The sequence below is a fragment of the Lonchura striata genome, chromosome 2, assembly GCF_050655825.1.
Source record: "Lonchura striata isolate lonStrDom1 chromosome 2, ASM5065582v1, whole genome shotgun sequence".
Lineage (NCBI taxonomy): Eukaryota > Metazoa > Chordata > Aves > Passeriformes > Estrildidae > Lonchura > Lonchura striata.
Window position 1 is genome coordinate 73,650,102 of NC_140704.1, and position 13,529 is coordinate 73,663,630.

The 13,529-nt window shown below is 34.8% G+C and overlaps 1 protein-coding gene across 4 annotated transcripts in view; it reads right to left on the reverse strand.

The window, feature by feature from the left end:
* The window catches only part of SLC12A7 (solute carrier family 12 member 7), a 65,339-nt gene that overhangs the window by 29,694 nt on the left and 22,116 nt on the right, over positions 1-13,529 (reverse strand). For 3 of the 4 annotated variants that reach the window (XM_085571594.1, XM_085571595.1, XM_085571597.1), the window contains exons 7-12: positions 11,452-11,693; positions 9,497-9,708; positions 7,175-7,342; positions 5,669-5,767; positions 4,942-4,999; positions 1,662-1,866 (exon numbers count right to left, since the gene is read on the reverse strand). In XM_085571594.1, the coding sequence (XP_085427720.1) occupies positions 1,662-1,866; positions 4,942-4,999; positions 5,669-5,767; positions 7,175-7,342; positions 9,497-9,708; positions 11,452-11,693 (984 nt within the window). The remainder of the gene's footprint in view (positions 1-1,661; positions 1,867-4,941; positions 5,000-5,668; positions 5,768-7,174; positions 7,343-9,496; positions 9,709-11,451; positions 11,694-13,529) is intronic. The other variant, XM_021540511.4, reaches the window with a different exon arrangement.

A 13,529-nucleotide genomic window follows, 5' to 3' on the forward strand; every position in this document is an offset into this window, starting at 1 on the left:
AGTATGAAATATGCTTACTAAAATAAGCAAAGATAACATAACATTGAAGTCCTATGGCAGCTCTTATTGAAATATTCTTAAGAAAATTAAAAACCATATGTACAAAAGATTTATGCCTAGTAAAAAGCTAATATAATTTAGGCCAGTACTTTTTGTAACATAGAAATTAGGTATCAATTCAGTACTTATCAACATAATATTGACCCTTAAAGAGAAATTAGACAAGACTATTATCCTGCACAGAGCCCTACCAAAAAACATTTTGCATGTGGCAATTTCCTTTGTGGAGAATTCTATATAGCCATACTGGTGACAGATGGCAAAATGCCTGAGGTTCCTGTCGTATTTAATCTCCTCCATAGTCCTCCATTCAATTACAGAAATTAAGACCTCATTCATTCTCCATGCTGTCCTCTTCTTTTAGCTTCCTGTCCTCCATCAATTTTCCTACTATTATATTAAAATCCCCTTTTTTTCTACTCATGTTTCAAGTAATTTGGGTTTTTTTCTTAAGTACGTCATAGTCTTGCTTCTATAATAATCTCCTTGCATTTCCTTGATTGTCCATACAGTAGCCATATCACTGCAAAACAGCAAGTGCATCCTGAAGTGTCAAATCCCTCTATAAATATGCTGCTTCTCTTCAATTCCTTTTCTCTCACTTCCCGAACCACAAATCTTTCCTTTTAATTCTTCATTCCTTTCAAGTATAACCCTCAGGATGTGTAAGCATAATGTCACCTTCTCTCTACCAAATTTTTGCTTTAGGCAACAGTAAATTTTTCTTGTTTCTTTCTTTATACTACCCAGAACTTACAACTTAATGCATTACAGCCCCTTTCCGTTGACAAGTCAAACTCCACCAATACTCAGTCCCACCACCTTAGCATACTTAGTGTGTTTATTTCCTGTTACAGATAGTCTTGCAAGTTCTTGAGGTAAGCTTTCAAACTCCAAACTTCACCATACAGATCACAGCTTTGCTCTCCAGATCTTTTGGAGTTTTATTTACTTATTTTTAACTCAAGTGTAGTTGTCTAGGTTTTGCAGAAGCAGCCCAGCAAGAATTCTCTCATCATCTTCTGTTTGCCAGCTCCCTTACTTTGAGAAAAATCTTATTTATTTCTTCTTAAAATATGCACAGATATGTTGGAACAAGTCTTCATATTTGGAGTCATGGGATAGAATTCTATTGTTCATCTTTACTAACTTAATTTACCTTACAAAAATGAATAAAAATTAGTATTTCATCTCTGTAATATGAGAAATTTTATGCAGTTCCATAGTGAGATTAAATAACTCTGTTCACAAATGCAAGCAATAAACACAGCCTATAGTTTAGAAGTTCAGTTATGAGTTGCTTCTTAGTTAATTTATTTCCATTTATAGAATACTATAGTCTCAGTTTATATTCTAACTAATTTTTATGTGTAAAACCAAATATAATTAAATTGCACTGCACAAAAATATTGAAGCTCAAACTTTGTCCTGCAATAGCCTGATCTGTTATTGTACACAGATAGAACTGAACTCCAAATCTTTTCTTCACATTCTACAGGAACAGCAGAAATAATGCACCTTTTTTTTTTTTTTTTTTTTTCAAAATAGAAGCTACATTGGAAATACTGTAACAACATGAACAACAGTAAAAAAAATCTCACTTGAATAAATGGTACAATGCCATCTCTTGCAATGGCCTGCAATAGCCGGGGTGCACCAGTGAGACTCTGGAGACCAGCACCACATGTTGAAAAGAATGAACCAATCACAATAACCCATGGAGAAGGCCAGGCCAGTGTACCAACCACCAGATTTCCATTAACTGCTTCTCCAAACCTTCGGAAAGAACAGGGGAAACAAAAATGACTAAAACAAAACAAGAAAGAATCAGTAAGAATGAAAATAACTTCTACTATAGCTTCAACACTCACATTTCAATCTTTCTGGACAACAGCACTTTTTAACAATAAACACTGTGTTACAGTACGCACTATAGGATTTCCAACCAAGAAATCTCTCTTTATTGTGCTGTTTTAAAGAAGACATTATAATCACATTAAGTGCTGTCTCGAAGCAGATATGCAGCAATTATCAGATATCTTGGCAAACTTTTCTGAATTAATTTTATGGCTATCTTTACTGTAAAGTCACCAAAGTTTTTTCCTGATATCTTCAGTTTTTTCCAAAAAAAAGGAAAAGTCTACAAAAATAAATGAGAAAAACTAAGGAAAATTAAATGCTTTTTGTCTTTTCAGACCTGCTTTTAAAATAGGGTCAAGAAACAGAGCAATGAAGTGAGTATAATATGCCAGTGTTCAAATTTTTGCTTATGCCCAGGTTTGGATGCATGACTACATACTATTTTCAGCAGATGAAAAAAAGGAAAAGGTAAATCACACTCCTCATAATTACAGGATAAATCCCATATTGTCCTTCTATAACAAGATTTCTATAACTGTCTATTTATTCTTAGTTCAAATTCTAATGCCTATTTTTCAACTAAACATAGAATAGGAATAACTTCAAGAGATGCAAGAAACAGGAAAATGTACAACCTATTTTTCCCATTGCAGATACAACAGTCATAATGAAAAAAGCCTCACAACCGAGTTTTTAGACCAGACTGAAAATCCACACACTTTACTGTTCAGCTGAATTTCAGCCAAATAAGAACTGGCAGCAATGTAAATGAAAGTTCATGGACTCAAGGCTCTTGCTACACTGCAACCAGCTCTAACAATAGGTAAGAGCTTACAAAATTCCCTTACCCCTCCTTGCCCTGAAAATTTAAAAAATATGAGTTTAGCTCTGCATTAATTTCTTATTTTAGAATTCATTTACTATTTCCTAGGCAGTTTGATTTGGTTTTTATATTTATAGTAAAGAAAAAACTAACAGATATTTTCACTGGTGCAGTAATATCATTTTAAAGTAAAAATCACAGAATCGCAGACGAGTAACGTTGGAAGGAACCACAGTGGGTCAATTGATCCAACCTCCCTGCTCAAGCAGAGTCCAATGCACAGGATTGTGTCCAGACAGTTCCTGAATATCTCCAGTGACAGAGAGTCCAAACCCCATCACTGGGCAATCTGTTCCAGTGCACAGTCACTTGCACAGTAAAGAAATTCTTCCTCATATTCATGGAACTTCCTGTGCATCAGTTTCTGCCCACTGCTTCTTGTCCTGTTGGTGGGCACCACTGGCAAGTGCTCAGGTCCATCTTCTTAGCACCCCTCCTTTAGTTACTTAAATACATTGATAAGGTCTCCTCTCAGTTGTCTCTTCTTAAGGCTGAACAGGCCCAGTTCCCTCAGCCTTTCCTCATAAGAGGGATGCTCCAATCCCTTTATCCCCTTCATAGCCCTCCACTGGACCTCCAGGGGCTCCATGTCTCTCATGTACTGAGGAGCCCAGAAATGGACTCAGCAGTCCAAATGCAGTCTCATCAGGGCTGAGTAGAGGGGCAGGATGATCTCCTTTGACCTGCTGGCAATGCTCTTCCTCCTAACACAAACCAGGATTATGTTGCTGTAAGGTAGAAAAAATATAAAAGAAAGGCCTCATAAAATCAGGCCTACTCTCCCGGAATCAGTGGCTGGCCTTGTCAAGCTAGCACTTTATAAATTCCCATGAGAAAGCAATCCTGGTGTGAGCAGTTTGTTAGCATAACAATCTATTCCTGTGTGAAAAACAACTAGCACCGGTATAAACTGTTTTTACGTAGTTAGATAAATGAAAACTATCTCTCACAAGCAACTTTTCTTGCATGTACACACGGGGGATTTCAGTGACCAATCAATACAGGATAACAACTTGTTACTAACCAATACAATAATTGGCAAGAAAGCAACTAACCAACTAGAATCACACACAAGGTTGGCTTTTTCCACCATGAAGAAAATGGAATCTGCATGATTTATTCCCATAGGATTACACTGTGGTCTTCTTGGCCACAAGGGCATACCACTGGTCCAATACAGAACTCTGGGGGACACCACTAGTTAGGTGTCCAACTAGACTATGACACCGATCATGACCCTCTGGGATTTGCCAGTCAGCCACTTCTCAATCCACCTCACTGTCCACATTTCTTGAGTTTGTCTATGAGGATGCTCTGAGAATGTGTCAAAAGCTTTTAATGGATCCCCTACTGCTTCTTGTATTAGTTTGATTAGAATCCAGCTTTTACTTTATGGTTTTCCTTCTAGACATATAAAATAAGTTGTCTCAGCATCAACTTCACCACCTTTTAAACAATACCCCAATGACACCATTTTATCACCATAAAAGCAAATATGGCCCTCAGTAGAAAAGAGAACCAGACAACAGCAAGAAAACAATTGTAGAAATTGGAGAAATAGATCATAATCTGGAGATTCTCTTAATACTCATGTCCATCACATTTATTCCCTTCATTCTTCATATTATGCCTTAAATTCTTCAGGCAATTACATGGTTGAAAATAGACATGACTCCTGATGTACAAGTGAGATTTCAAAACAAAAACTAGTCATATGTCTAGTGGAAATCATAGGTTTGATGGTGCACTGCAGTCTTCTTACAAACTCCCCATGTCATGTAACTGTCAAATTTTTAAATTTGTTCCTCAAAAACCTATTTCTTCGCCCAAAGTAATATCACCTTATCCCCATTCATCAGCTCTGCAAATACTAATTATGATTTTCTTCATCAATAACATTTTATTAGGCTGGTTCAACTTCAAACATTTCTCATAAGATTCTGCTTCTGCTTCTTGAAAGCATACAGTCTAATGACCTGACCAGTTTTTGCAGCCATACGCTTTCCCTCCAGTTCTAAACTAAGCAAAAGAAATATATACAACATAGGTATTTTACACAAGAGCCACTATTAAGTTCTATTACTATAACATATGATTACATATACTCAGTGTAATATTAGAAGCTGAATATTACTTACTTATCTCTTAATATTACACCTTCTATACAGGCACCAAACAACACTATACAGGAGAGATCTGTTAATGAGACTGAAGGAAGATTACTCTCTAAAAAATCACATAGAGGAAACCCCACATTTTTTCACCAAGGTATAAAATGAAAATGTCCATGACAATGACGTATGTGTGTGTGTGTGTTTCCTGGCTGCTTTTTTGCTTGGTTTTTTTAGCTCTTCCCTACCACAATTTTTTAGTTTATGTTCTTTATGACTGTATTTCACAGCGAGTTGTGAAGTACTGGAAGTAGACAGCTCATATATCATGCAATAGAACAGGCATTTTCTCATACACATAAGCAAGTACTTGTGTACTCTAGGTTTTGAAGGACTGACAACTTCTATTACTTGTTGTTTGGTTTAAGATCTGGTTATACTGAGTATGACAACAATCTGCCAACTGAACCCTAATGCTAAAAACCTTCAGATCACTTGACTAAAATCATCAATTACATCTTGGAATTTGAAGTACTAGTAGAATATATATATATTTGTTAATAAAATTTTACATATTTTAATAATGTTTATAAATAATACTGATATTTTAGACAAATATAAAAGATTTCTTTTCAGTTTCGGTTTACTTCATTTTATACTCAGGAAACTCTAATGATTTTCCAGTGAAAAATCTGTTATACCTACAGAATCTACAGAATGTAGACTAAGAAAAAAGTCACAGTATAAAGGATACAAATAAAAGATGTAGTTGAAATAGCCAAAATTGTTCCAGTAGGAATAGATTTTTGAGCATCCTTTAGATCTCCAGATCTATTTGAACCTGCCATAATACCTTAAAAAAAGACAAAATTTATGTAATAAAAACAATTCATAGTAACTCCATGATAATAATTAAGAGAATAAGAACAACTAATTTTAAGCCAAATTTAACTCAAATATTACCAGTGGAAAGGCTACAGAAACATATTATAATCCCACACTAATCCTCAATTTATACCTTCATTTCATTCAGAAATCTGTGTTACTACCCACTTGAGTAAGCAAATCCTATAAACGTCAGTAAAAAGACAGATTAAAAAAAATATTTTTGAAGCATCACCACAGAATCATTCTTTAAATGAAAAAAATACAAGGAGTAGCAATTTTGCTACTGGGGATGAATGTTGTAAATTAATAGGGACTTAGCAATTTTAGCCAATGTGACTTAATGCACTAACTTTCTACTAAACAGACCATCATAATAACAAGCAAATGTAAGCAAGCAAATCAATAAGCTAACAAATAAAGCCTTAGAAGCAGAAAATAAAGGAGCAGGCAAGAAAAAGAATGGTTAGAAAAATCACATGTACACGTGTGTGAATCTAAAAAGAGAACAGAATTATTTTGTAGCACATACAGTGACAGGAGGGAAAGAAACCTATACAATAACTAATTTTGCCATCTCTCCTAGAATTGACCTGACCACTGGAAGCAAAAACATAGAAGTTAATGTTAAGATGTTCCAGTGCAAAAACATTGTCAAACTCCATGGAATAAAACATTAACCACGGGTTCAGATATGATGAATGTTGTAAGAGTCTGAAGTAAAGAAATGGGAGCAGTGGGGTTCAAACAGTGAATACAAAGGAATTATTCCACTTCATAATAAGCTAGCAAACAGTGCTGCAACTTCTTTGTTGAGTTCTAGTCTGTTACTTGATATTACAATTACTTCAACTGGGACTTTTGAAGAAAAACATACCTGTTTTTTTTCAGTCAAGCATAAGCTGAGGAAAATGAAATACACCTAGTCTAGGCTCGACAAACAAGTCTACACAGTTTAATGTGGCAAAATATTGGACATGTAAACAAATCCCAGGCAGTTAACCAGGCAGCTTGGACACTGGAAGAATCATTTTAATATTAAACTGTTCTCTCAAGCCTTTGAAGATTAAAGTATTATAAAGGCACCTTATTTTGAATAAACATTTAGTAACATATGAGGGCTTTGCTTTCTTTGCAGACATGCAAATGGCCGTTAAACAGATTTCTTGTTTAATTTCCGTAACCTTCAAAAGTCATCAGCTACGACCTGTGTCTCCTTAGCACCAGAATGTTTTAGGTACATAACCTCAGACACAGAAACTTGCAACAGCATGAGTCACCTGTAAGAGTGGTGAAAACTAAAAAATTTCACATGAAAATATATTTTCCCAGATATAAGTACATATCCTCATGCAAGAAAAACAGTTGTGTCTACCTGTCACAGATGGAAAATAAATCCCTACAAGCATTGTGAAGTAGGTCATGATGTCTGTAAAAACATAAGGAAGTCCACCCATTTTTGACTCTTCTGATCCAGCAACTGATGGCTGATCTTTTTTCTCAATTATTGATCCTTTTTCTGAATAGGCACTCCAGAGATTATCTACAAGGTGGGGGAAAAAACAAAATCATTGTCACCTCTCTGTTTCAGGATATCAACTAGTGAGACTAAGAATCAGATGCCTTTTTCTTACACAAAAAGCATGACATTTCCCAGTATGATTAATACCAATTGTATCAGTGGGCACTCCATTCCATGCCAGTAAGAATGCAGTAGCAAGAGATGTGTCCTGCAAAATTTTCTCTTCCTTTAAAGCAAAATATAGTTATAGAATTAAATTCTAACATATTTGTAGAATGTACACTTATATTGCACAGGCACACAGATGTACTATTGTGAAAAAATAATGAGACGTATCTCCAGGTTCAAATAATCTTAGTATATACTAATATTTCTTGTTCTTGTAGTTTGAAGAGCAGCATGTAAAAGAAATACTACTTAACCATAATTTGAGACCTCCTGTACAGAATAATCCTGCATAACAGTTCAGAGTTCAGCTGTTAATGTTAAAAAATTTCCACATGGTGACAAAAGCAGGGTAACCAGACTCCAGAAGATCACTGATAAGCAAAATAAAAACCCAGCAGAATATGGCTCAAATTCCCCAGCAAACTAAGCATGTTTGTATGAAGAGTGATAGGTCAAACAGTAAATTTTGAGAACTTAAATGTGTTGAAAACACTGATTGTATACCTTGATAAGACTGTGAGAACAGATCACAGTGATTCTTATTTGAAAATGGGACAAGTTGTCCTATCATATGGGAGAAAACAAAGTACATACTCTTCTGGCCTGTCAAGAAGGCAAAGGATTTTACAGCAAGGAAATAAAAAATTCCCATGGTCTGCCAGGATGATTAGGATTTTCACACATCCTGAACTACTCCAGGGAATTGAAGTACAGTATTCTAAGCCTTTAAAGCTATATAATAGCAAAAAGTAACCTTGAGCACAGTAGAAGATGGACTTTGAACCATAAGTGGCTAAAGAGAGGGTACTCATACCTAGACTTTTAACAAAAAACTTACAATTGTTAAGCATATGTGGAAGTATGCATGGGAAGCAGAAGAGAAAGTAGAGCAAAGATTAAAAATAAGTATTATTTCCTAAGGAATGCTATGTGTATTACTACAATCAAATTAAGAGGAGTAATAGACTGATCTAGAGATAGGACTGAAACCATAAAGAGTTAATGAAACAAGATAATTTCAAATTTCAGGAATTTTAGCAGAGATTTGATGAGTGATGTAAAATAAGACTAGATCTCCAAATTAGCATCTATCTACCCCATGTCAAACATAAGAAGAAAATTCAAAAATCAGCTTGAATTGCCAATCAAAACCACTTAATTCTTAATAAGCACGCAACTGTTTGTGTCCTTTATTCAGTGTGACACAAGAGTGGCAGTGACCTGAGCCCTGCAATGCATGCCACTTAATTCTGGAACTGTGCATGCCAGCACAAGTGGGTAAAATCGGATTAGATACTTTGTTGAATAGAAATCACTTTCCCATTTCATAACATGTCACACAGAGATTTCCTATGCTTATTTTCCCAAAAGTGCTAATCCAAGTGGACTTAAAAGTTAGGTTGAGAAAAAAGAATAACTTTTCAGAAAAGTCCAGATATTTAGCCCTTCTAGGACACATTTAAGATGAATCCTATGACTTAAAGCAATTTGAATTCCAAGTTGCCACAACCATAGAGATCTGTAAAGAGAATAAAATCTATATACTTTGTAGACAGCTTTTCTCTAATTCAATCATGAACTTGCACACATTGGACAATCCACAGAACTTCATTCTCATTGCACCACCTGTAAACTGGAAATAAGTTCTCCCTCAGGAGAGTTTGAAAATATATTAATGAATGGCTTATTGAAATGTGTATTTGGCATACACATTAAAAAAAAAAAAAACCACAAAATAAACCAAACAACTGCGATGAGCACTTTATCACCTTTTTGCTTGAACAATAGTTTCTGAAAGCGTACCTATAAAACTCCAATTACCTCCACATTAAAGCACTTCAAAGCCAGATGAAAATTTTACAGGAGGAAGCATGCTCAAGATGGCAATCTTTCACACAGACTAGGGGCAAATAAATAGTGACTGACTAGACAAATGTACTACTGACCAGCCATTGGCCAAATTAAGAATGTCCAAAAACTTTTAAATCACTCTGCTTTCCAACTTACCAGTTAGAACTCCACTCATTATTCCTGGAATTCCTTGAATTTCTGTTACATTATTGAGACTGAAATAGTCATCACATGTAGCATTAAGCAAAGAACTATCACAGAACAGGCGCCACAGAGGTGTAGTCTTTGTTTCATTATTGCTTTCAGTAAATTTGGCACAGACATCAAAGCTGCGTTTTGACAATGTACGGTTTCCAAGGAGACAGATACTATAAACAAGAAAAATAAAATCAGTGTTCCTTCAATACAAGGCTGTGAATTAAGCCATTTTTTGTCCACTAGACTTCTTAAGAAACCTGCTATTTACACTATCTACCTTAAGGCCTATACTACACCTACTAAAACAGTATATAGTTTCTACATCTAAAACTATCATCAATAGTCTTTAAAACATGGATCAAATATTTCTACTTTATGGTATTGGCAGCTGTTTTGCCTTCTGATTTGTTCTTCAGAAAGTACAATCAATTTAAGCAGCTTGACTACTAAATAACAGCAATTATGATGCATTCAGCCTACAAGACAAAAGTAAAATTATAAACTTAATTAAAATATGAGTCTGATGAAGAAAATATAAAAGTAAGATTAAGCAAGTAAACCATGCTCTTCCTTTTCTAGCAACTAAAAACTTTAAATGATCCTCAAAAACATTACAATCCAAAAGCTGTTTTCTTTGGGTTTTTTTAATGACCACCATCAGATCAGTCTTACCATTACATAAACCGGCACTTGAGTTTCTCATTTTGAGGCAGACTCTAAATGTAAACCATTATATTTAGTGGAAAATAAACTTTTTTTATATTTTTCCCCCCTGTACAATAATATTACAGTAGCAGCCACATATAAAGTTTCCAGGAAATTGGTAATGAGTCTTACCTATGCTACATATCCACATAAACTCTCTTTTACCTATACAGGTGACAAAAAGATATTACTATTTCCCCCTTGGAAGTTACTGTAAGAAACACAAGTTTTATTCAGAAATATGTCAACATTTTACATATTACATGTAAAATAATGTTACAGAACAGTCCACAAGTAGTGCTCTAATGTAAATTTGAAATGTAATTACCAACACTTCAAAGTAATCTTTAAGTTGTAATATATTTTGTTACATATGTAACATGTTACATAATTTGTTACATATGTAACATCATATGTAATTGAATCATACAGCCAAGAATAACTCTAGTTATGAAGTGCCATGCAAGATTGAAGTTACCAGCCTTATCCTGATCATGTCTTAAGCAATATAATTTTGTTTCCTCTTTCAACAGAAAAATATGCACAAAAATGCAACTTATATAACAGGGGAAAGTAAAATGCAACTAATAACTGGAGTAAAGAAGTAACTCCTATTGAGCCAAGAATTAAGCACATAGAGGATCTTGAGAAGCAATGTGTCATGCATAACAACAATACCATTTTATTTTATTAATGCAAAAGCCTTCACAAACACAAGTGAATTTAAACACTTCTATGTTTCAATTTTAAGTAGTGAGAAATTGAGGTTTCTAAAATTTCTTTGTAACATAGGAAGTTTAAAATTATGCCTCTTTTGTAACTATGGTTAATAGCTACAATGGTTTCTTGATCTTTTTACTTCATTCTATAGGTTTTAGTTTAAATCTTTAGATAAAGCAGTTACATTTACTGCCAGCAAAACCCACCTTCTTGCTCCTTGGGAGAGGATGAAATAACAGCCAAATTTTAAGCACCAAAGAACATTTTCTAGAGTTACCATAGCTTACGAAAAATGAGAGAAATACTAAGATATGTAACTCAGAATAACAAATGACAACATCGGTATTTAAACTACATAAACCTACCACTGAAACCGATGTGTTTGTGTTTTGAAATTTAGCTTAAAACATGAAGTGGTTACAGCAGCTATTCCCTCCCAACACTTTTTTTCTTTTAAATAACCCACACAACTTTGATAATGTACTTACGGAAAGTCAGGTGGGTCAAAAGCAGTCTTAATAACTCCAGCATATATGGCAATGATGGAAAGAATCACACAGGCAAGGAAGACCAGTGCAAGTTTGTTGACATACTTTACTCCCACAAAAACTACTATGGCCATCAGAATGACTATACATGTTCCATAGACTCTCATGTTGTTCAGCATAGCCTCTGTTTCTTCACCAACATCTGCCACTTTAAATATAGCAGCACTTGGAGAAATATAGGTCTGCAAGAAATATGGCGAACTATCATATATGTAATAATGAACATTTTTTTAAATCATTTACTTGAACTATAAAATCTAACCTATACCAGCTTTGCTTTCACAAATGAGTTTAGTCATATAATTTGGGCATCGAAAAACTGTAGAGATAAAGGAAAGAAAAGGGAGAGGGTGAAGAAAAACAAGGTTTAAGAATAGGATACAACTTTTGCTCCAGCTTTTTATCTCCTGTTAAAGAGCTTCCACTCCTCAAATTCATGTGTCTGCCAAATGGGAAAAACCACTAAGGAATTTGGGAGGGGAAGGAAGTAGCACACATAAAAAGGAAAAAATCCAAACCATAAAAAGGACTTCCATTGATTGAAACAAAATATGAAGAATCAAACAGAAGTATAATAGACTAAAAATGTTTTCAGTATTATACACCCTATATAATACTTCATAAAATTTTAATCTAAAGTTGCAACAGCACAATTCAAGAAGCTTAGTCATGTACTAAACCAGGTATTTCAAACTACTGCAATTTCAAACAAGATTCTCTTACAGATCTCTCTTCCTTAAATTTTGGTGTGTTCTACCTGAAAAGAAGTTGGAAACTGTTTATAGCACTTATACTGATAAATGCGTGTGAGAAGACAAACTGATCTGTAGTTCTGAGACATTGGTGTACTACACTACTCAACAATATCTATATTCCTTCTTCTAGCCCCCCTAAAAACACTCCTCTCTGTTCAGATACCAGGGATTGAGGCAACTCCAGTCCTTCAAAAAAATTGCTCAAATGATTATTTTTCAATCATATAATTTCTAAAGGCAGGGAGAAACTTTGAACAGGAGGTTGCTAAAATACATTCATAAGTAAAATCCAAAAATAGACATAGATAATTATTCACCAGAATTTTCTTAGATTAAATTTAAGTTTAACAAAATTAGTATTTACTAGAATGCTGGAAGATATGAAAATTGTCACATCATCATGGAAGAAAAAGAAAGCAAACTAAAAAAATATTACAAATAAAGTGTATATAAAGAATATATTGTTAGAAAAACCCTACATGATGACTTTGCAGAAGTTTCAGGCTCTGTACGGAGGTACTCCAGAACATTTTCTTGTGGATTTTGTTGTCCTGCTGTTCAAAGCCTTTGCCAGGGAAAACCACAGGCAGATGACCTAGGTTTCTGTTTCTCCAAATAATCCATGCCCCAGTGAAGGGGAAAAAAAGCAATACTCACACCTTGTGGCTATGTCAGGGGTCTATTCTGAGGTCTTTGACAGATATCCTGGACAGCGTTTTACTTCCAATTCTGTATCCAGACCCCATACATTTTATTAACAACACAAACCCAGCATGACTCTCCCTCTAGGGAGAGCAGTGCACCAAATTCAATCCACAATTCAAAACATGCTTGTGTTACTACTACAGATCAGACAACAAGCCAGATCAGATCACACAAGCAAGCATTAGTAAATACTATCTCTAATTTAAATGTAAAAAAGCCTGGATTTGATGACATGGATCAGAGTAAGTTACAAGAAAGCATTCTGAAGTATCTCCTGTGCATATCTTCACTTTCTGATATGATTACCAATTACTGGCCCCTCCTGGATGACGCAAAGCCATAGTAGCTGGGCCACTGCCATACAGGCAGCCTTCCACAGCATCTTTGCAAATATATGAAAAATCAAAGTCAGTAGTTCAGAAATGAGGAAGTGTGAAAGATTGTTATTGCCTCATCAGAGATACACCCTTCATATTCTCCACAACTTTTCATTGGGCAGCAGCAAGTTACCCTGGTAATGCTTGCCGACTATTATTTGAAAAGAGAAGATTTCTGCTT